This window comes from Marmota flaviventris, chromosome 19 (genome assembly GCF_047511675.1).
Source record: "Marmota flaviventris isolate mMarFla1 chromosome 19, mMarFla1.hap1, whole genome shotgun sequence".
In the NCBI taxonomy this organism is placed as follows: domain Eukaryota; kingdom Metazoa; phylum Chordata; class Mammalia; order Rodentia; family Sciuridae; genus Marmota; species Marmota flaviventris.
The window spans coordinates 20360703-20383244 of NC_092516.1; the positions used below are offsets into that span (position 1 = coordinate 20360703).

At 42.2% G+C, this 22542-nt stretch overlaps 1 protein-coding gene across 2 annotated transcripts; it reads right to left on the reverse strand.

Annotated features, from left to right (window-relative positions):
• Nucleotides 1-980: 980 nt before the first annotated feature.
• On the reverse strand, nucleotides 981-20517 carry LOC114102967 (eukaryotic translation initiation factor 3 subunit C). Of its 2 annotated transcripts, none has more exons than XM_027948476.2 (21): nucleotides 20413-20517; nucleotides 20144-20283; nucleotides 18452-18517; nucleotides 18177-18366; nucleotides 17199-17324; nucleotides 16967-17021; nucleotides 16727-16836; nucleotides 16239-16366; nucleotides 10934-11093; nucleotides 10712-10812; nucleotides 10201-10342; nucleotides 9876-10001; nucleotides 9649-9742; nucleotides 8509-8699; nucleotides 8060-8284; nucleotides 3815-4178; nucleotides 1837-1996; nucleotides 1677-1742; nucleotides 1498-1585; nucleotides 1252-1414; nucleotides 981-1150 (listed from the first exon to the last, which is right to left on the reverse strand). In XM_027948476.2, exons 2-21 carry the CDS (start codon nucleotides 20242-20244, stop codon nucleotides 1068-1070), a joined length of 2739 nt encoding a protein of 912 aa, XP_027804277.1. In that variant the 5' UTR covers nucleotides 20245-20283; nucleotides 20413-20517; the 3' UTR covers nucleotides 981-1067. The 2 variants fall into 2 exon arrangements, with proteins under 2 accessions (XP_027804277.1, XP_027804276.1); XM_027948475.3 differs by having other exon boundaries at nucleotides 10712-10815.
• Between the last annotated feature and the right edge of the window lie 2025 nt (nucleotides 20518-22542).

The following is a 22542-nucleotide window of genomic DNA, read 5'->3' on the forward strand; positions in this document are numbered from 1 at the left end:
CAACCTCATTATCACAGCTCCCAGCATATGTGCTATTAGTGCATTCCTAAACACACGAGAATACTCCAGGTACTTCTTGATTACAGTCCTATTTGTTTATCCTCCAATTAGAAGAATGTCATTCTTCACTTCTTCCACTCATAGAAACCCCATGGCCTTTTACGCTCACACCTCCTCAAGGGTCCCCCACCTTTCATCCCAGCTATTTTGGCTTTAGTTGCTTTTTGCTTTCTAAGTTAGCTCTCTGCCTCCAATTTCACACTTTACAATGCTGCTTCATTCTCTTTCCTACATTGGACCCCTTCATGTTATTTGTCTATAAAAATCAAAGCCTTTCTCAGATGCCCCACTCAGGTTCCAATCTGCCTCCTGCACACACTCAAGTACACTTCCCCCTGACTCTTTGCACTTGCTCTCTTTTCCTCTTCCAGTCATCCATCTTCATGGCCCTTTGAGGCAGCAACCACAGCAAACACAGTGTTTCTTAAACTTGGTAAAGAATAATTTTTTAAAAGTTTCCAATCTACTGCAGACCAATACTTTTATAAAAATTATGCTTACTCTTAATTATGGTCCCCATCCTGTTATAACAGGTAATAGCTGATCTACACTGTTTCAAAAACCACTCTTCACACTTACCTAGATTAACTATCTTTTCTCCTTGCCTCATGAACCACCACTCACCCTTCAAGGTTCAGCAGTCTCTACTACCTCCACTATGCCATCCCTAATGTTATGCCCCGTAGTCACGTTCTGTTCATTACACCCACCTTTTTTAATTCCACTGCTGTAACTTATCACATCACTACAATTTCCCATTAAATATCAAGGTGTACTAGATTCTTTGAAGTCAGGGGTACATCCAATTCATCCTGTATCCCAAGCCTTGTTCCTGTCATGTGGTTAATTTAGAAATCTAATTAGCAAATGAATGAGACCAACACACACCTGTGACAACATGCAGAAAATTAGGAACTGTAACAACTTAAAACAGACCTTTAATGATCGGGGTGGGTTTAGGACTAAAAGTCTGAATGGTCTAGATCATCGAGACAGACACAGAGAGCTCAGTAGGCGGTCTGAGACTGCTGCTGGCGGTAGCCACCCCGGCGCATGTAGCCCTCGTTTTTGCGGTAGCCATCCTTCTGGTCTGCAGGAAAGAGGTGGGAAGAAAGGGGAAGGCATGAGCACAGGGGAAAAGCAGTAGAGGGCTGGGGTACTGACAGAGGACAGGGGACTGGAACCACTCACCTCGGAAGTAGCCGCCATAAGTACCTTGCTTGTGGTCAAACACCCGTTCATTATTCTCCACCAGGCTGCCCAGTTTCTCAGCCAGTTGTAAAGCCAAGTTCTGTTGGGCAGTGGGCTCAGTGCGGTGCATCACCACTGTCTGTGTTGGCTGGTCTAGGGAGGCCTGTTGAAGGCAAGCGATGTGACACCAATAAGACCTGTCCAGCCTGTTCTCTCCCACCTGCCATTACCATTACTGGCCCTTACCATTAATTCCTCATTAATGATCATCTTGCTGATGATGGAGTGCACAGTGGGAAGATCCAGCTCAAACATGTCTGACAGTGTCTCCATGCTGGGGAGAAGGAAAGCAAAGCAGGGAGTGGGGCAGCCAGTTCCGGGACTACAAAGCGGGGGCCTCTCTGCAGTCCCAGAGCCCATCCTACCTGATGGAATCATAGACACTGCTGTAGGTGAAGAGGTAGGTCCTCAGGGACTCTTCCTGGATCTTCCTATGGGAAGAGGGCAGAAAAGGAGGAGGTTCTTAGGGAAGGAGACCAGTCAGTCTTTCCTTTCCCACCTACCACAACCTCCTTCTGCACTCACCTAACCAGCATGGTGCGAACTTTGTCAGCCTCAGGGAACAGGTCCCACACTTTCCCATTCATTTTCTCATTAATAATGAAGCTGTGGCAGGTCTTCCAGTCACCCATCTTCATGGCCTTGGAGGCAGCAACCACATGTTCCCTCATGGACTCAGGGGGACCTGAAAGTTGGGAATAAGGCAGGACCTAGACATACTCGGGACACAGGCTCCTGTCCCCATGAGCACTGCTCAGGAAGGAACATATGTCAGAAGGGCAAACAACTAGAGCAGATTCCCTCCCAGTTTCACTGAAAAGCAACGGACTGTACATGTCACTTGATATCTGAATACGTTTCCTTAGATTTGGACACAAGCAATCATTCTTTTATCACTTTTGTGTTTTTGCCATATCCATACAGACCTTTAATGACTAGGGTGGGTTTAGGACTAAAAGTCTGAACAGACTAGGTTATTTTTATTGAAAGTGGCTCATTTATTTGCTTTTAAAAAATTCAGCCTCAGGCCAGATATGGTGGCACACACCTGCATACTCAAGACTCGGGCAGCTGAGGAAGAATGATCGATCGCCTCAGCAATTTAGGAAGGCTCTAAGCAACTTAGCAAGACCTTGTTTCAAAATAAAAATAAAAAGTGCTGGGGATGTGGCTCAGGGTAAAGCACCACTGGCTTAAATCCTCAGTACCAAAAAAATTCAGCCTCAGTTTAATCATCTCTGTGAAATCCCAGGCTTGATGTGCTGATTATGAATTCAGGTCCCCAAATACTTTCTTGAGAGATAAGCCAGGAACACAACAAACAACATTAAGTGGAATTCAGGATAAACAAAGTACAGAAATGCCAAGACTGGAAATCATCGTGGAAGATACCAGAATAGGCACAGCAAGTTCAAATGTATTACACTGACCAGGACCAAATAATATACGAAAAGAACTAAGTGTAAGAAAAAATACACACCTTAGACTAGTCTATTGTTACACTGTTGCAAAGGCAAATTTAGAGGCTCTGGGAATATCTTTCTACAAGCAAGAGTGCAGTGCTGAAATAAAAACATTTTTTTAATAACTTTATTTTTATGTGGTGCTGAGGATTGAACCCAGTGCCTCACAAGTGCTAGGCAAGTGCTCTACCACTGAGCCACAACCCCAGCCCTAGAAACTGCTTTTTGACACATCCTGAGTAACAGATAGAGGCAGGGACTGTGTAAGCCAGAAAATCCTTCCCTACAGCTTCAGCTCTTGCCAAGACTAGCTCCATGGGAAGGCAGCCCCAGGGTTGCCAGATCCACCTAAGGTGTGAGAAATTCAGATTTTCAATGGAAAATTTTCCATCAAATAAGACATCACTATGTAAGTCAAACCAAATTTGCCTTAGGATTGCACGTAGGATGTCATTTGCAGGACCAGTAGAAGACATCGGTGTAAGGGGATATAGCCATGGATAGTGAGTTTGGCCCACTCAAGCCCTTCCATTCACCAACTGCGTAGGTGGGAAGGGCACAGTTCAATTCCCTCCCCACTGAATCACAACTCATTCAGGCCTTGCATGATCAGCAAAAGTGATCAGAGCAAAGACTGAGGATGTAGCTCAGTGGTAAAGTGCTTGTCTAGCACTAAGGCTCTGGGTTTGATACCTAGCACTTTGTGTGCGTGCAGGCATATACACACAAGTAATCAAAGGAGTCACTGTAAATGAAGGCAGGGGGAAGGTTAAAAGTTATGCAAGTCACTTTAACTTCTCTGTGCCTCAGTTTCTACATCAGGAAAAAGAGGTAAACAAGGGAATCTGTATCACAGTGCCATTTCTAAAACAGATGAAACAAATTTTCATTTGTAAAACATTCAGAATAGTGCTAGAGAAAGTACCATTAAACCAAATGGAATCACTGAGTGGGAGAGTTACTCTCCTTAATTTCTCTTAATACTTAATCATAACCAAACAGCAAAGGAAGTATACTGCACTACAGAAGTCCACACTCACCCAGCAAGGGCTGTCGCTCGCCCACCCGCAGCTGGTGATGGAACTGCTTGCTGATCATGCGGCGTCGAGCATCACTCTCATGGGCAGCCATGTAGGGGATCTCCAGGAGCATGGCAGACACCAGATACACACACTCCAGCAGCTCCAGGTTAATGTGCAGGTGAAAGGGGACCTGCCGGCGCCGCTCCACCTTCTCCTGCTCCTGGTTGCGCTCTTGTAGGCTGCGCAGCAGTAGACCCTGGCCCAGAAGTTCCTTGGCCCGGCCACTGGACTGGATATCCAGCAGTGCATTGTGTGCATCCTTGGTCAGGCCTTGGCGGAAGGCACAGATGCCGAGCTGTACCATGGTGCGGTTGTACAGGATCTGGGGGAACAGAGTAATGCAGTCAGGTGTCGGCCACAGGCAAGTTGTTCATTTAGTCAAAAAATTTAAAGCATCTACTATATGCTGAGTACGAGGGCATGGCCTGTGGATATAGAACAAAATAACTACATGATGAAAATGACTAATGTTACAGAAAAATAAAATAGGAGAAGGGAGTAAAAAAGGAGTTTGTGTGGTAATGGTGGCTTGCTTTTCTTTGTTCCTTTTTGCAGTACTGGAGATTGAACCCAGGAGTGCTCGACAACTAAGCAATACCTCCCCTCCTCTGGCTTTTTACTTTGACACAAAGTCTTGCTAAAATGTTGAGGTTGACCTCAAATTTGTGATCCTTCTGCCTTAGCCCACCAAGTAGGGGGATTACAAGCATGCATCCCTACACCCACCACTTCATGTTAATGATTTTTTTGGCGGAGATGGGGTGGGGGACCAAGAGAATGAATCCAAGGACATTTTTCATTTTGAGGCAAGGTCTCCCTAAGTTGCGCATGGCCCTCCTGAGGCTGGCTTTGAACTTGTAAACCTCCTGCCTCAGCCTCCCAAGCAGCTGGGGTTACCGGCATGTGCCACTGTGCCCAGAAAGACTAAATCTTCATTAACAATTATAGCTAGGTCCACCTATAATCCCTACAGTTCAGGAGGCTGAGGTAGGAGGACTGCAAATTTAAAGCCAGTCTCAGCAATTTAGCAAGGCCCTAAGCAACTCAGTGAGACCCTGTCTCTAAAAGGGTTGCAGATGTGGCTTAGTGGTTAAGTAGCATGCCTGGGTTCAATCCCTATTACAAAAACAACAATAAACAAACAAAAAAAACCCAAACAAAAAAAATGTAGGGGGGATCAACACACAAGTCATAAAACACTGATGCAAACAGCTGTAAGAAATATTAGCAGGCTGAGGCTATAGCACAGCAGTAGAATGCATGCCTAGCATGTGTGAGGCACTGCATTTGATCCTCAGTACTACAAAAAAATAAATAAAATAAGGGCATAATAATATAATAACATTATAAAAAAGAAAAAACAAAAAAAAAGGAACTAGTATGAGCAAACAGGAGCCTGAGTACAATTTAGTGAGAGAGTGCTTACATAATTCAATCCCTGGCATAAAAAAAACAAAACTGCAAATAAAATTTAGCAATATACAAAAGATAATATATCAGGACTAAACAGGCTAGGTCTCAGGAATCAAAGGTTAGTATAAAAATCTCTGGGCTGGGGATGTGGCTCAAGCGGTAGCACGCTCTGCTGGCATGTGTGTAGCCCGGGTTCGATCCTCAGCACCACATACAAACAAAGATGTTGTGTCCGCCGAAAACTAAAAATATAAATATTAAAAATTCTCTCTCTTTAAAAAAAAAAAATCTGAAATCATGGGCTGTAGTTGTGGCTCAGTGGTAGCTCGCCTAGCACATGCAAGGCCCTGGGTTTAATCCTCAGCACCACATTAAATACTAAAAAAAAAAAAATTAAAAAATAAAAATAAAAATCTGAAATTATGCTGGGTGCGGTGGTGCACACTTATAATTCCAGTGGCTCAGGAGGCTGAGGCTGGAGGACCTCAAGTTCAAAGCCAGACTTAGCAAAAGTGAGACACTAAGCAACTCAGTGAGACCCTAAATAAATTACAAAATAGGGCTGGCGATGTGGCTCTAAGGCTGAGTTCACCAATTCAATTCCCAGTACCCCTCACCAAAAATCTGAAATTATGTGCATGGGCCACAAAACAGGGTAGAGGAAAGTGTGGCTGTGAGTCGCTAATCAAGACCTCCGGAGACCAAGCAGGAAGCAGGTCTGATTTTATTACACGGTTACCATGTATATATATTCAGGCAGTAGCTAAGCAGATTATAAGCAGCCACCAATACAATTTCTGGCCAACTGTCTTTGCAGCAACCAATCGAGGAGTGGGCCATGGAGCAAGTGCAGGGACTTGCAACACATAGCCTTACACCCAGGACTGCCTATGGGATAAGCGGTTTGCTGCTCACACGCGTAGCACGTGGGAGTGATTTGCTACTCAGACACCCTTAATATAGCCACATATGCAGTACTCCATGCTCTTGCCCCCACAATCATGGTCATTCAATTCATGAGCAGAATAAAGAAGAGTATATAATTTCGATGGATGCAGAAGGAACCTGACAAAATTCCAAGATTTAGTTATGACAAAAATTTTCAGCTAAATAAAGGCAAAAGAGAACTTGAACCTGGGAAAAGGTATCTATAAAAACTGTCATCCTTATAAGTGAAAGCTGACTGCTTCCCAGCTCACTTGAGAACAAGGCAAGCTGATTACACTCACACTACTTTCATTCAGTATTGTCTTAAGAGACTTTAATTAATGCAACGTAAGATAAATAAAAAATATATATATATACTGCTAGCCTAGGAAAAGATTATAATTCAAAATCTGAAGTATGGTTTCTACTGAGTACATATCACTTCTGTAGCACCATCATCAGCTGAAAAACTCTAAGTCAAATCATTAAATCAGGGACCATCTGTAGTAATAAAACTATACTTACAAAGTATATGATTATATAACTAGAAAGTAATCTTTAAAATAACTAGAATAGATTTACAAAATGGCAAGATATAAAGCCAGTATACAAAAATTAATTGTATTTTAAATACTAGGAGTTAATAATTGTAAGGTGAAAATAACTGCATTTAAAATAGCATAAAAATCATAAAATATATTTAGGAACAATCTACACCAAAAATTAAACCACCACAGAGAAAAACTAAGTAAGAAATTAAGTAAAGAGATATAATGTACAGGATTGAAAGGTTAAATATTATTGAGATATTAATTAATTTATAGATTCAATATAATCCCAGCAGTCTTTTTATAGGCAGACTGATTCTAAAATTTATGTGGAAAAGCAAAGGACCTAGACTATCCAAAGCAATCTTGAAAAAGAAGTTGGAGGACTCATACTGCCTTGAGTTTAAGACCAACTACCATACAAAGGCTCAGCAATCGAGACAGTGTGGGAGTGGCACAAGGACATACAAAAAGATGAATGAATGGATGGAACAGAGTCCAGGAACACCCTATCCCTGCAGAGTTATGTGGTTTTTCAAAAAGTGCCAAAGCAACACAACAAGGAATGTATTTACTTCAAATGATGCTGGCACAACTAGGTTTGTGTGAAGGGAAAAAATCTCAATCTCACTACGCGCAAACCTTGAGCCAAAATATATAAAAAGGGCTGGGGATGTGGATCAGTGGTAAAGTACCCTTGGGTTCAATCCCCACTACCCAAACAAACGAATAAACAAAAAGCAGGGGCAGAAGAGTTGACCAGACATTTCACAGAAGATATAAAAAAAACAAATAAGTGTTGTTTAAAAACCACCATCACCAGACACCAAATGTTCTATAGATATTTTTCAATTATCTTAAACACACATTTAACAGGATCTATACCTTGGACACAGCTCTGGCAATTCCTCCATATGAAGAAGCCCTCATAATACCAATATATGCAAAATTAGATGTTCTATTGTTAGATAGTGTCCCAATACATGACATTGCATTTGGGTCTTCCCCCCTAGTTTTTTTTTTTTTTAAAACCTTTCTACGTGAGATAATCTAATGTTCTGGACCAGAAAAAAACAATAATATGAATATCGTTAAATTCACAGCTGTCTCTACTCCAAAAGACTTTAATGTAATTGGGACAATATAAAATATGGGTCAACATGGAGGAGGGTCAAAGAATACTGGCATTGAGAAAAGACCAAGCATTTCCTTAGATCTGCAATAAAGAGTGGCTTTACTGGTTAAACCAATTTGTCCAGAGGACAGAAGCCTGGGCTCTTCTTCACCACTAGGGTCAGATGCCTCCTCAGCCTACCTGCACTGGTGGATCTGCATGCTGAATATTGTCTTGTAGGTGGCTCATAAGCATGAGGTCACGGGCCTGATACCAGCGGGAGTGCAGAGCATGGTGGTAGATATGGCAGAGGATGGCACATGTACGGATCCGGTCTGTGCGGTCCTTGGCATAGATGTATTTGCAGAGCCTCTCCATCAGCACAGCTGAATCCTCACCCTCATTTTCTGCCTGGTCTTGCTCAGACTAGGAGGAGGAGAGACATTAATGGAGACAAACATAAAGGCTTTAAATGGCTCAAATTCTAGTAATCGAAGATGAGACTTTATCCAGCTTTATTCTAATCCCTCATTTCCCTCACTACTCCACCAAAAGAAGTTCCTAGGGAATAGATTTGCCATCAAGTCCTAATAGATTAAGTAGCACAAACCAACACACCTCTCTCCCTTGCACAACTGTCAAGTACTCACCTTTGAAGAGCCCTCAGGAGGGGTAAGCTGCCGCTGATGAGCCTTATAATCGAACTTGTAATAGGTGTGAAGGATGCGCCTCAAGTAGATGCGGCAGATTTCCTCGGTGGTGCCCTTCTCCTCCAGGTAGCGTTGCACACGCTCAATGATGGCACATACCTGTGCCTCATCCTTCAGGTGCTCCACATATTCTAGCAGAAAAAGCATTCACCCTCATCTCAGTCAGGCATCCAAGTTTTCCCAACACCTGTCCCTAATAGATCCAGTTAGCTTCATCTATTCTCTGCCATTTGTCAGGAAGTATTCAACGTGCCCTGGAAACACTATCCAGAACCTACAATGTTGCTATCCCATGGTTCAGGAAAAAAATCTCAACTACCAACCTTGGCCAACAAGGGCCTGTGAAATCTGGCACTTGCCCTAATGCATGGGATCATGATTCTCCCCTAGCCTTAGATGAGCCCACACCACTTTTTATTCCTAAAACGTGCCAAGCTCACTTTCTGTTCCTCTCAGTGCTCTCTTCTAATTCTTCCTCTGACCTCATTTCAAATGGTTCCTACTCAACGATCTTTAATTACATTTAAAGCAGCCATCCTTCCAGTCATTTTCAATCTCAGGGTTCCATTACAATGTCTTAATTCATGTGATTCAATATTACCTTGTTTATTACTTTGGTATTATTTGTTCAACTGCCTTTCTCTAGTACCAAAGTAAGCTCCATATGCATGGAGACTTTTGGTGGCCTGTTTGTAAGCACTACACCCTTGATTTAATGGGCATATTAGTATTTTTACTGAGTAAACTGTCCTGCACCTCCCCATTCCAATGCTTCTGATCCATACTAAACAAGCCAATTAAAAACAGATGCCCTGCCCCAATGGTTCTCAAAATATAAGTCCCCAAACCAGGAATATCACCTGGAAACAGGAGGAAAATCCAATTCCTGTTGTGCCCTCCTACCCACAAATGAATCAAAACTATGGGAGTGGAGCCCAGCATCTCAACAGGTTCTTCAGTGTGATGCTGGGTAGGAAAGGACTGACTTTTTGCTTTGATTTACAATCCTTACAAAACCCAAAAGTTAGCAATATTTCCTGCACTTTCCCTCTCAACAAAGACCTGCTTACTTAGGCTCACCTTGGGAGTGAGGATCAGTATTTTGCATTATTTTGGTAAATTCTTCATCCATTCGTTCCACCAGAGTTAGGATACAGCCACGGACACGCAGTGGCTGAAGAGGAAAGCAAAAGAGGAATAAATAAATTAGCCCAGATCTCTACCCTAAATTTTGCCTTTCTTCCATCTCCACTGAACCTCCCCAAAAGAAACATATACCTCCAGTTATCCTGCCAATTCCCCTTTACCTGGTCAACATTTTGCAGGTTCTCACTTTCTTCCAAAATGTTCTCTCCTACAAAGATGTTGGAATTTGCAAACAAGATGTCCATAAGTTCATTAATGCAGTCCAGGCATTTCTGCCACATCTCCGGCTGCCAAGAGATCAGACAGCAGAATCAGAGGTCTGAGGATGGGAAAAGCAACTGTCTCCCAACAGCCTCTTTCACCAAGATTACATAGAGCCTTCAACTAGTAAGATTGTGTCCATAGGCCCCGATTTTTTTAAAACTCTAGGCACCTTTCCCTGACCAGTCAATTCAGCTTTGAGATAGTCCTCTTTGTTGCCCTCACCTTCATATATGTGGCCAGGTTGGGGTTGTAGTCATAGAGAGAAGCAATGATATTGAACTTGATCTTGACGATGACACCCTCCCCCAGGTTGTTTTCAGAAGCAATCTGAACCAGCAGTTGTAGCAGTTCAATCTGGGTAGCACTGGAGGGGTACAGAACTGAGTGAGGCTTTGGAAACAAATCAAAAGGTCTCATCCTGTCATATAGAATGCTCTCTTCAGACAAGCAAGGCAGCCATTTATGATACTCCTATTTTCATCTGTATGCTTGCTTCTCCTTTATATTCCTAACAAAAACAGCAATAGTGCTAACAACCCTGGGATGATATAAAATGGTTTCATACCCATAATTCTTTTCAGTCACCTAATAATTAAAGGTGAATATTATTCCCATTTTACTTGTGGCAAAAACAGTACCAAAACAGAGCTATTTCCTCACCAATCTCTGCCTTGTGTTGTAGAAAAAGAGCTTCTTCATCCTACAGTCCATAGCCCAGGCCCATGAATCTTACCGATCAGTTCCCTTCTTGCCTCGTGCCTGTAGAATCTCATTCAATTTCTTGATGACAACAGCATGGGTGATCTCAGTTCCCTTGGCAAACATTTTTGGCTTCTCCTAGGCCAATACATATCCTGTCATATGCATGTCTGCAGAAATCTTTTACCTTAAGCTTTTCCCCACTCTGACCAGGTGGGCATTGCTCCCCAGTTCATTTTAATTCTAAAGTCCTCACCTTAACGAGGGGCACTCCACCTCGGACCCTTTCCCACTCCCCTCCTTCATTGTCTTCTTCCTCCTCATCCAGGCGCTTAGATTTCCTATCATGCTTCTTCTTGGCTTTGTCCTCCCGTTTCTTTTCAGCTGCCTTTTTGTCCTCCTCTGTGGTGGGGGCCCTGTCAGAAGACAAAAGATGAAATACCAATCCCCTTTACACCACTGAAGCTTCCTCCTCCCATGAACTACTACCTCTTTCCCTCCACTAAGGATCCAAGTTGTGCTATACAACAGTGACCTGCAGAACAGAGACAACCACAACCAGAACCAAAGCCAGGACCACTGAACATTTGATTTGCTGGACTACGCACCAATATGTCACCATGTTACACCAATTAAAATGCTATTATAAAGGGTAGGGAGGGCATGGCCAGATCCAATAAGGTGTCGATCAGGCTGTTATAGACATAAACAATCTGTCATCTAGCTCCAAAGCTAATCTTCAATGTTTAAACAAAGAAAAATTATAAACAACTTGTTATTTTTTTTTAAAATATTTATTTATTTATTTATTTATTTAGTTTTCGGTGGACACAACATCTTTGTATGTGGTGCTGAGGATCGAACCCGGGCCGCACGCTTGCCAGGCGAGCGCGCTACCGCTTGAGCCACATCCCCAGCCCCAACTTGTTATTTTTTAAATTATTTTTTTAAGTTGTATATGGACACAATGCCTTTAATTTTTTTATGTGGTGCTGAGGATTGAACCCAGGGCCTCACACATGCTAGGCAAGCGTTCTACCACTGAGCTACAACCCCAGCCCTTAGTTATTGTTTTTTGATAGGTGCTCTATCTAGGCTAAGCTTTTTTTTTTTCTTCAATAAAAACAGACTCTGACAGTCAGTTTACATTAAAAAAGGTGAAAAAATATTCTGCTGTTACATCGGCTTATTTTATGAAAAATTGATTGATCTAAAGTCTGAATTTAAAAATTTAAGAAAAAAAAACTTCAATGCAAAAAATGCTCCACAAAAAAAAAAAAAATCATTGGTTGTCTCAAAATGTCACTTGATGTTGCCTAAGCCATCTCTAGATTTTTAATTAGTACATAACAAACTATAAACCAAATATGACAAGGTTAAAATATTTAAAAGTTTGGATGTTTCAGTAAGTAGCGCTTTTTAAAAAAATATATATACACACATATTTTTTTTTTTTTTAGTTTTAGATGGACACAATACCTTTATTTACTTATTTATTTATGTGGTGCTGAGGATGGAACCCAATGCCTCACACATGCTAGGTAAGCATTCTACCACTGAGCTACAACCCCAGCCCAGTAAGCAGTTTATAAATATGCCACTTGTGTTAAAATTTTCCTTTGCCAAAAGATTAATGCTTTAGCTCTTGAAAAACAAAACAAAACAAAACAAACCCTTATGGATTTCCCCCATATCATTGTTTCCTAACAATAAAAATTCACTTTACAGGTTTTGTAAATATGCAAAATATGTTCATTAAGTTGAAACCTCTTTGTCCACATTATCCCCACAGCTCTAAGAGGATCAAAGGAGCTAATGCTATTTTTAAAATCAGCGCTTCAAATCTTTGCCACCTGCATCTCAGATATAGCATTAATCTCTAGGATATATGAAGAACTAAAAAAACACCAAAATAACACAAATAACCCAATCAATAAATGGGCAAAGGAACAGAATAGGCACTTCACAGAAGAAATATAACCGGTCAAACAAATATATGAAAAAATGTTCATCATCTCACCAATTAGAGAAATGTGAATTAAAACTACAGAGATTTCATTTCACTCCAGTCGGAATGGCAATTATCAAGATAAAAGCAATAGGCTGGGGTTGTGGCTCAGTGGTGGAATGCTTGCATAGCATGTGTGAGGCATTGGGTTCAATTCTCAGCACCACATAAAATAAATAAATAGTTTAAAAAAATACAAGTAACAATAAATGTTGGCAAAAATGTGGAAGAAAAGATACACTCATACACTGCTGGTGGAATGCAAATTGGTGTAACAATTCTAGAAAGCAGTATGGAGATTCCTCAGAAAACTCAGAATGGAATCACCATTTGACCCAGTTATCCCACTCTTTGATATATACTCAAAGGATTTAATACCAGCATACTATAGTGACACAGCCCCATAAATGTTTACAGCAGCTGAATTCAACAACAGCTAAGCTTTGGAACCAATCCAACTGTCCTTCCAACAGATGAATGCATAAAGAAATTGTGGTATATATACATTACTCAGCCATAAAAAAGGATGAAATTATGGTATCTGCCAGTAAATGGATGGAACTGCAGACAATCATGCTAAGTGAAATAAGGTGATCCCCCAAAACCAAAGGCTGAAAGTTCTGATATGTGGACACTAACACACAATAAGGGAGGGGGGTGGGAGAATAGAAATACTTTGGATTAGACAAAGGGGAATGAAGGAAAGGGAGGAAGAATGGAAACAGAAAAGATAGTATAATGAATCAGACATTATGTTCACATATGAATACATGTTCAGTGTAACTCAAAAAGGATTCAAGACACCCTTTATCAGTATATTCTTAAAAATTTGTACTAACTACAAATTCAGAAACCTGAGTGTGTAATCTGTAATTTACCTCTAAAACAATAAGCTTCAAATTTTAAGGATTTTTAACCCCAATCTAATATATTCCTTAAAAATTAACCAAACAAAATTTATCTCAAATACAGTAAAGACAGAGTCTGTGCAATAAACAACATCTTACAGTTCCTGGATAAATACTCTGGAAAAAACAGATATTTACTCAATTAAGCCACAAGCCACTAGCATATGCCTCTAGTCCTAGTTACTCAGGAGGCCAAGGCTAAAGCTGAGGCAGGACTGAGAGCTGAAACCTTATTATTCAACACAATGACCTTGACTCTTTAAGGGAGAAAAAGAAAGAAAAAAGCCACTTGATTAAAGTTAACTAAGCTGATTCTGAAAAGACATTCTCCTAGATAGGCTTTTAACCCTGTTTGAAAATTAAATATGGGTTCTAAAATATTTCTAAAAATATCTGACAGTTGTCATATTTTCTATCCAAAGCTATGATCTAATATCCAGGTGCTTTAAAGCTACCCCAGTCATAGTCCACACTAAAAAGAGATTGAAATTCTGGAGGATAAACCTACTCCTTTATGAGCTTGTTTCCATCAAAAGGTAAAGGCTGAGAAATTCTAATCAGGGAAAAGATACAGATTGGCTTTAACAAGGAGATGCAGAAAAAGGATACTGGCAGACATTATAGACAGCCCATCATATTTTCTAGAAAATCCATAAACATTGATTGGCTGACTCAAGGAGAGCTTATACAGAAAAATGTGCAAACAAAATTTATTGTGGTTTGTTTCTCCCCTTTGTTCTTTTCCTCTCTCTACAGATGCTTTGACTTATGATGGGCTTACAACACTTTATAAACTGCAACTATTCTAAGTTGCAAATACACTTAAACCACCATATCAACTGATCAAAATCAATTTTCAATTCAGTGAACTGTAGAGTATTAATTTACTCTCATGATCGCATGATTAATGGTGGAGCTTTGACCCCAGCCCAGCATAATAAGATAGTCTCACACCATATATTACTGGCCCAGGAAAAGAATAAAATTTGAAAATTGCAAAATAAATAAATTGGAGCTGGAGTTGTAGCTCAGTGGTAGAGTGCCCACTTGCCTAGCATGTGTGAGGAACTGGGTATGGTTCTCAGCACTGCATATAAATAATAAAAGGTCCATTAACAATGAAAAAAAAATTTCCTCAATGTCAGAAAACCTTTGGGAAGACTGGGACTATGGCTCAGTGACAGAGTGCTAGCCTGGCCCACATGAGGTAGGTACTGGGTTCAATCCTCAGCACATTAAAAAAAAACAAACAAACAAAAAACCCCAACAACACTATGGACTGGGGGGCTCAGTGGCAGAGCACATGCCTGGCAAGCACAAGGCCCTAGATTCAATTTCGAGTACCACCCAAAATTCCCTGTGACAACCAAAATTCCAACATTATTTCTCCAAAAACTTTCCTCAGAACATTGAATCCACTAGTTTTCAACCCTCTCCCTCTTTCCAGTTAGATGTTCCAAGTAAAATTCCATAGGTTAAAGACAAAAACAAAACTCAAGTGTAACCTCTATAACGTATTAATTCCCAAACCAGCAGAGAGAAACAAACTGAACAGGAGGGAAAAATATAGAAGTGCTCCAAAGGGGTGAGAAACAGAAACAGGATTAATCTCAAAATAAAACCAACTGATGCCCTAAATTACATACTATATGATTTCATTTATATAAGATTCTAGAAAAGGCTAAATTAGTGATAGAAAGCCAATCAAAGCTGGGTATGGTGGTATATGCCTATAGTCCCAGCTACTCAGGAGGGTGAGGCAGAAGTATTGCTTGAACCTAACCAGCTATGCAACAAGTTGTTAAAAAAAAAAAAAAAAAAAATCAGGGAAAAGGGTGAGGAGAGTAGGTGTAGCAGCATACAGGCTGAGAAAGGGGCATGAGGAAATTCTTAGATGGTAGTTATTATTTGTTTCAAGTGTGGCAAGACTTCATGGGTATACAAGAATTGTGACAATTTATCAAATTAACTTTAAATATGTGTAGTTACTAGTTACCTCAATAAAGCTATTAAAAATCTTAAAATAAGCTGGGCACAATGGTGCACACCGACAATCCCAACTTGGGAGGCTGAGGTAGGAAAATCATGAGTTCAAAGCCAGCCAACTTAGTGAGGCCCTTAGCAACTTAGCAAGATCCTATCTCAAAATAAAAAGTAAAATGGGGATGTGGCTCAGGAGTTAAGTACCCCAGGCTCAATCCTTGGAACAAAAAACAAACAAAAAACCCTTAAAAAAAAAAAAAAGCCAGATGTGTGTGGTGACCCATGTGCCTGTCATCCCAGCAACTAGGAAGGCTAAGGCAGAAAGACCACAAGTTCAAGGCCAGCCTAAGTAATTTATCTAGGCCCTAAACATCTTGCTCAGTATCACAGTTAATAGATGCCAAAGTGAGATGTGCACCCAGTCCACATGCAATGAGTAAGGTGGTTAAATATTAGGACTCTGGAGTCTTCAAATCCCATATTTAGGACTCATTAGCTTTGTGATCTTAGCCAACTAATATACTTGACTTTCTGAGCCCTGCTGTGAAACAGGAGCACTTAACATTCCTAAAATGACTATATGGAAGAAGCAACAACCTTCAAGATGACTGAAGGCTTTCTATTCTTCCCACCATAGCCCTAGGTCCCATTTATTTCCTTACTTTTTAAGGAATCTTGAGGCCAGTGCTGTTTGTTTCCCTTCTTCCTCCTCTGAGTCTGAACCAGAGGATGTGGAACCTGTGTCCCAGTCTTCATCATCTTCAGAATCTTCTGAGTCCTCATCTTCATCCTTAAAGGGAGGGAAAAAAAAAAGATAAGCAAGAAGATAGGAAGACTGGTCTCTCTGCTCTCCTGTGTCTCAAGGGAATTTTAGAAGCAGAAGGAGAGTGGTTATCAGGAGCTGGAATGGACCTCCAAGACCTACAGACATTACAACTTGCCCCAAGGACACACAACTCCCCAGGGCCAGAGGCAGGCCCAGATTTCGGTTAGCTCAGTGTCCTCATCTAAGAGGAAGCCGGTTCTCAAATCAGACTAGACTAAATCCCACCCCTCCCAACCACAGGGTTCCGTGGTTCTTTTCTTCTTTCCAGGGACCCAAATGACCTCTGGCAGGCAAATCACTCATTAATCTAACCCTGGCTCTTACATCCATCTTTTTGAGGAACTTGCGACTCTCCCCAGAAGGAGCTTCTGATTTCTTCTTCAAGAATGCTGCAGCACTAACTCCATCCTCATCCTCATCCTCATCTGATGAGCCTAGAAGGAAAGGAGGGAGAAAAAATTTAGAATGTTGAAGTGTAAGACTGAAGGGCAACCAACCAAACAAAGGAACCCCTAACTTTGGACCTCCTAACCATTTGCAATAAGGGCCTTGAAGCTTTCTCACCTTCTGAATCCTCCTCATTCTTCTCTGCATCCTCATCTGCAGATTGCTCAGGGTTCTGGACAAAGGAAAATGAGAGATAACTAAGGATGCCTGCCAACCACAACCCATCCCATCCCCCATAATTCCTTTTCCAGTCTCATACCCACTTGTTAATGCTCTTTTGAGGGAGTTATGGGATCAATGATCTCAGTTTAAAAAAAAAAAAAAAAAGTCTGCCTCTAGCATCCCTAACCTGCTTGTAGTTTGTGATATGAGACTCAAAATCTCGGTTGTATTTTCGGATCTTCTGGCGCAAAGTGCTCAGAGCCTTAGCATTATTCTTGTTCATTTTCTTCTTCCCTTCTTTATCTTCCCAAAGCTAAATGAAAGAAGAGATACAGAGGGAGAACAGTAATTTAAGACTAAGTAGTACTGACTAAACTTCAGGTTCCACCACCACTTTTTTTTTTTGGTACTGGGGATTGAACTCAGGGGTATCCTGACCACTGAGCAACATCCCCAGCCCTATCTTGTATATTATTTAAGACAGGGTCTCACTGAGTTACTTAGCGCCTTGCCCTTGCTGAGGCTGGCTTTGAACTTGCCATTCTTCTGCCTCAGTCTCAGCCTCCCAAGCCACTGGGATTACAGGTGTACACCACCCACCATCACTTTTTTGAAGGTCATTACCTATACACCACCTGCACTACTTACCAACTACACATTTTCTTTTTCTGGTGCTGGGGATTGAACTTAGGAACAACACTGAATTACATCCCTAACTCCTATTAACTTTTTATTTTTTATTATTATTATTTTTTGTATCAGGGATTGAACCCAAGGACATTCATCACTGAATTAATCCCCAGTCCCTTTTATTTTGAAACAGGTCTCATTAGGTTGCTTACAGCCTTGCTAAGTCGCTGAGGCTGGCTTTGAACCTGCAATCCTCCAGCCTCCGCCTCCTGAGCTGCTAGGATTATAGGCATGTGTCACTGTACCTTGCCTATTAATTTTTTTTTTAAATCCTTCATATATCACCCTAAAAGAACAAAATCATGAGTAAGAGATAAATACAATCTAAGGCCAAAACGTTTTTTCCCCTTATTTTATCCCATTTTCTATGTTCAAGGAACACTGTATATAGTAAGGAAGAAATGAATCCTGGAAGCCAGATGGTTAGCACAGCCAGGTGTGCTTTTTGGCTTCCCTTCACCCACATGCATCACACCTCATTAAGATAGTCCTCCAGGTCAGCCAGAATGCGGATGTAGAACCGAGGGACACCTTCCTTGTCCACAATACTCTTGGCCTTCCCATATGCTTTTCCCAGGAGCTCAAACTCTTCCAGGCACTTGGTGACATCCCGAATCTTCATGGCATTACGAATGGTCCGGATAAGATTTGTCAGCTCCTCAAACCTGGATTAGGAGCCCAGTTCCACATTTGATATGTCCACCACAGGAAAAACTTCCCACTGCTCCCAGAAACTTCCCACTGCCTCACCTCTTGTCCTTGGCACTTCGGACAACTCTCTTGGTATCTTCTTCATCCTCACTCAGTAACAATGGCCTGTTCAGAAGGAATAGAGACTATTAGCAACCTCCACTCCTAATTATTACGTTTCTCAGAGGGGGCAGGTGGAACCAAGGCACTGTTATATACTACAAGGTAAACCTTGGAAAACACTGTGCAAGACAGACATGGTGGCAAATGCCTGTAATTCCAGTAGCTCTGGAGGCTGAGGCAGGAAGACCATGAGTTTAAAACCAGCCATAACAATTTAGCTAGGGGCTAAGAAACTTACTGAGACCCTGTCTCAAAATAAAACACAAAATAGGGCTGGGGATGGAGCTTAGTAGTTAAGCACCCCTGGGTTCAATCGCTGGTACCAAAAAAGAAAGAAAGAAAGAAAGAGCCAGGCATGGTACCACGTATCTTTAATCTCAGCTACTTGAGGGGCTGAGGCAGGAGATTTACAAGGCAGAGGCCAGTCTCAGCAACTTATCCAGTCCCTGTCTCAAAATAATAAATAAAAAGGGCTGAGGATATAGCCTAGCAGTAAAGCACCCTGGGAATTCTCAGTATGGTGGGAAGACAGGATAGAGAAAAGGCTAGAAAAGAAAAGGCTTCAAGGAGCTGGTACCTAAACTAGATCCCATAAAACACAACAGCAAGGAAAACTTCTCAGTGGCTCAAACACCTCTATTGTCAGTAGTTTTCTTTTCCATGATATTGTGGATTGAACCCAATGTCACTGTACCACTGAGCTACAGCCCCCCCCCTTTTAATTTCAAACAGTATCTTCACTAAGTTGCCTAGATTGGCCTCAAACTTGTGATCCCCCTGCCCCAGCCTGTATTGCTGGGAATACAGCAACTGGCTACTAGTTTAACGAGATCAGATCACAGATCACAGTACCCAGCCAGCAAGAGGGCCTCCATTCTTTTCTTTCTATTTTATTAATTTTTCCAATTGTTTTCCATTTTATGACAAGTGATGCTGGCTTTCCACTTGTGGAAGTGATAAGAAATCATATCCACATTAGTGCGCACATGTGCCTGGGCATGTACATACTAAATAGTAGAACAGGTACACAACAGAAATAATGAGAAGTGGAAAGGGAATGACAATAGTTTGAGAAAATATATTTGCAGAGATGGGGGAAGGCTATTTAAGTGGAGGTAAACGACAGAAGTATAACAGATGTTTAAAAACCTGCTACAGAACCAAGAGGCACATCAGAGGACACCCAGGCATTAACTAAACATTCAAGGTTTGGGTCTCTGAGTCGAATGGTCACTGAGGATTTCTTGGGGTAAGAAAAGCCGGGATTTGGAGGTTTTGGGTTAAGACCAGATTGACGTAAAGGGGAGCAGGGGGTGATGGGAAAGGGACGGGGGAGGCGCAGTCTGGAGACCTATAAGCCAACCAAAAAGCTGATGCAACTGACCCCGCCAGCTGGAAGAGTCTTCTCTGCGATTCCACCCCTCCGACCCCGGGGGTGGACTCCCACAATTCACAACTCCCCATGATGGAGAGCTGCGCTTCCCCCGCCGCCCCGGCGCGGTAAACACCATCCCGCGAAGCCGCGCCCGCCCGGGCGCCGCCTCCATCCCCCCGGCTCAGTGGCGGCTCTCCGCAGCCCGTCCAATCCGCACTCCCCGAGGGGCACACGGCGCAGCCTCTCCTACTCACTGTTTGCCGTAGTTACCCCCGACAGGTTTGGTGACGAGCTCCTCCCCGGACAGGGACGACTCGGACTCGCTGTCCGAACCGGTGGTGAAAAACCGCGACATGGCGACGGCGCTGAGGGGCTAAGGCTGGCGCGGCCGGACCTGAGGGAGAGCCGGAGAGTCACGGGCCACGAGAAAGGGTCCGAGCCACCAACACCCCAGACCTCCGATCCCTCCCCGTCCCCCGACCCGGTATCCTTCCTCGAAGCACGAGGCGCAGGAAATACCAACCAGCTGAGATCCAGAGTCGGTCACACCGCCAAAGCGAAACAGCGGAAACGTCGAGAGAGAAAAAAAGCGGTGCCTTGCGTCACTTCCGGGAAGCACCGACTACACTGGAAAAACTACAACTCCCAGGAGTCTTCGCGCGATGCAGGGGCGGGAACAAGCTTGAGGAGCCGGCGCTAAGACCTTACCAGGCTGCTTCCCGAGTCCACCCCTACTGGCGGCACGACTTAAAATACAAAATACCCTGGCTTCACCCTTGAACAGCAGAATCAGAATCCTAGGGCCTGCGCGCACGTGGTGCTGATGGTTGTTAGATTTGGGATCTAGGGGCTGGGGATGTGGCTCAAGCGGTAGGCGCGCTCGCCTGGCATGCGTGCGGGGCTCGGGTTCGATCCTCAGCACCACATACAAAGAAAGATGTTGTGTCCGCCGAAAACTAAAAAGTAAATATTAAAAGTTCTCTGTCTCTCTTTAAAAAAAAAAAAAAAAGAAGATTTTGGAGCTAGGCTTAGAGCAACCTTCCAGACAGACTTTCAGGGTTGGAATCCTAACCTTTCTGTGTCCGTCAGTCTTCTCAAGCCTTATGGCTCATTTTATAATAAGGGCAATAGTAGCACCCATTTCATAGGATAAGAATAAAATCGTCTATGTGAAGCATTTGAGCCAGTGCCTTGTACAAAATAAGCATATGACATTAGTTAATATTCTTTCATATTCCTCAAATACTTATTCGCTAAACATTTATTATGTACTTCTAAAATGTTGATTTTTTTTCATTTTGGGCTGGAGATGCAACCCAGGATCTCACATGGGCTACGTAAGTGCTCTACAACTGAGCAACACTTCCACCGCGCCCCCATAGGAGCAATGTCTTAAACATTGGTACACTAGTGACCAAATATAATAGATTCTAGATTTCACAAGGAATTCACATTCTAGTGAAGTGATATAATAAACAAGTAAAGGAATAAAAAGCAATTATAGATAGTAATAATTACCATAAAGACATTAAAGTGGTTTGAGGAAGATTATTTTGGATAGGAAGATCAGGACTTCTCTAAAGAGGTAATATTTGAACTGAGATCCAAATGACAGGAAGGAAGGAACCATGTAGAAGGTCATCTAAGGAAAAGAGCATTCCCAACCAGTGCAAAGGCCCTGAAGCAGAAATGAGTTTGACCAGATTCTGGGAATAGGGATAAGGCCAGTGTAGACAATACTAGATAATGCAGGTCCTTGCAGGCCTATGGATTTAAATCCAGAAGATTGGAGAAGTCATGGGGGGGAAGGTTACCTCCAATACTTTTTAAAAAGGTGGTGTTTAAAAAAAAATTTAGTTGTACATGGACACAATACCTTTATTTTATTTATTTTCGTGTGGTGCTGAGGATCGAACTCAGTGCCTCAAGTATGCTAGGCAAGTGCTCTACCACTGAGCAACAACCAGTCCCAAATGTGTTTATTTTTAAATTCATTCATTCATTTTCCCTCACTTTTATTAGCAAATCCTGTTAAAGGAAATTTTTTTAAGGCTTTTCATTCATGGAACATTTGCCACATATCTGTCCATGTTTAGCAATGGAGGTGCAATGCTCCCCTAAAAGAAATATAGGAATCGGCAGATTGCAGGGTAAGAAGGAAGCCATTTCCCTGGAGCAGGTGCACCTGCCTGTGATCCCAGCTACTTGGGAGGTTGAGGTAGGAAGGTGGCAAGTCTGAAGACAGCCTCAGCAACTTAGGGAGACTCTGTCTTAAAAAGCAGCGAGTGGAGGTTGGGGATGTAGCTCAGTGGTAGAGTGCTTGCCTAATATGTGTGAGACTCTGGGTTCAATCTATTTTATCTTTCTCACACACACAGAGGGGGAGGAGGAGGAAGCCATTTGAGGTATTTAAGGTAGAAGAAACAAAATTGGAACAAAACCCTGGAGGCAGGAAAGCTCAAGATCTATTCAGTGGTTTTGGGGTTAAAATGTGTCAGGACCTCTCCACACACCCCAGACCTGTCATCGAATCCCTTTCCCCTCTCTCTTTCCCCTGGCTCTTTGCTCTGTTCTTTCTCCCTCTCCCTCTCCCTTTCCCTCTCTTTTTTCCCTCCTCTGCAGAGATCCACTCTATTCTGACCCAAACCTCCTC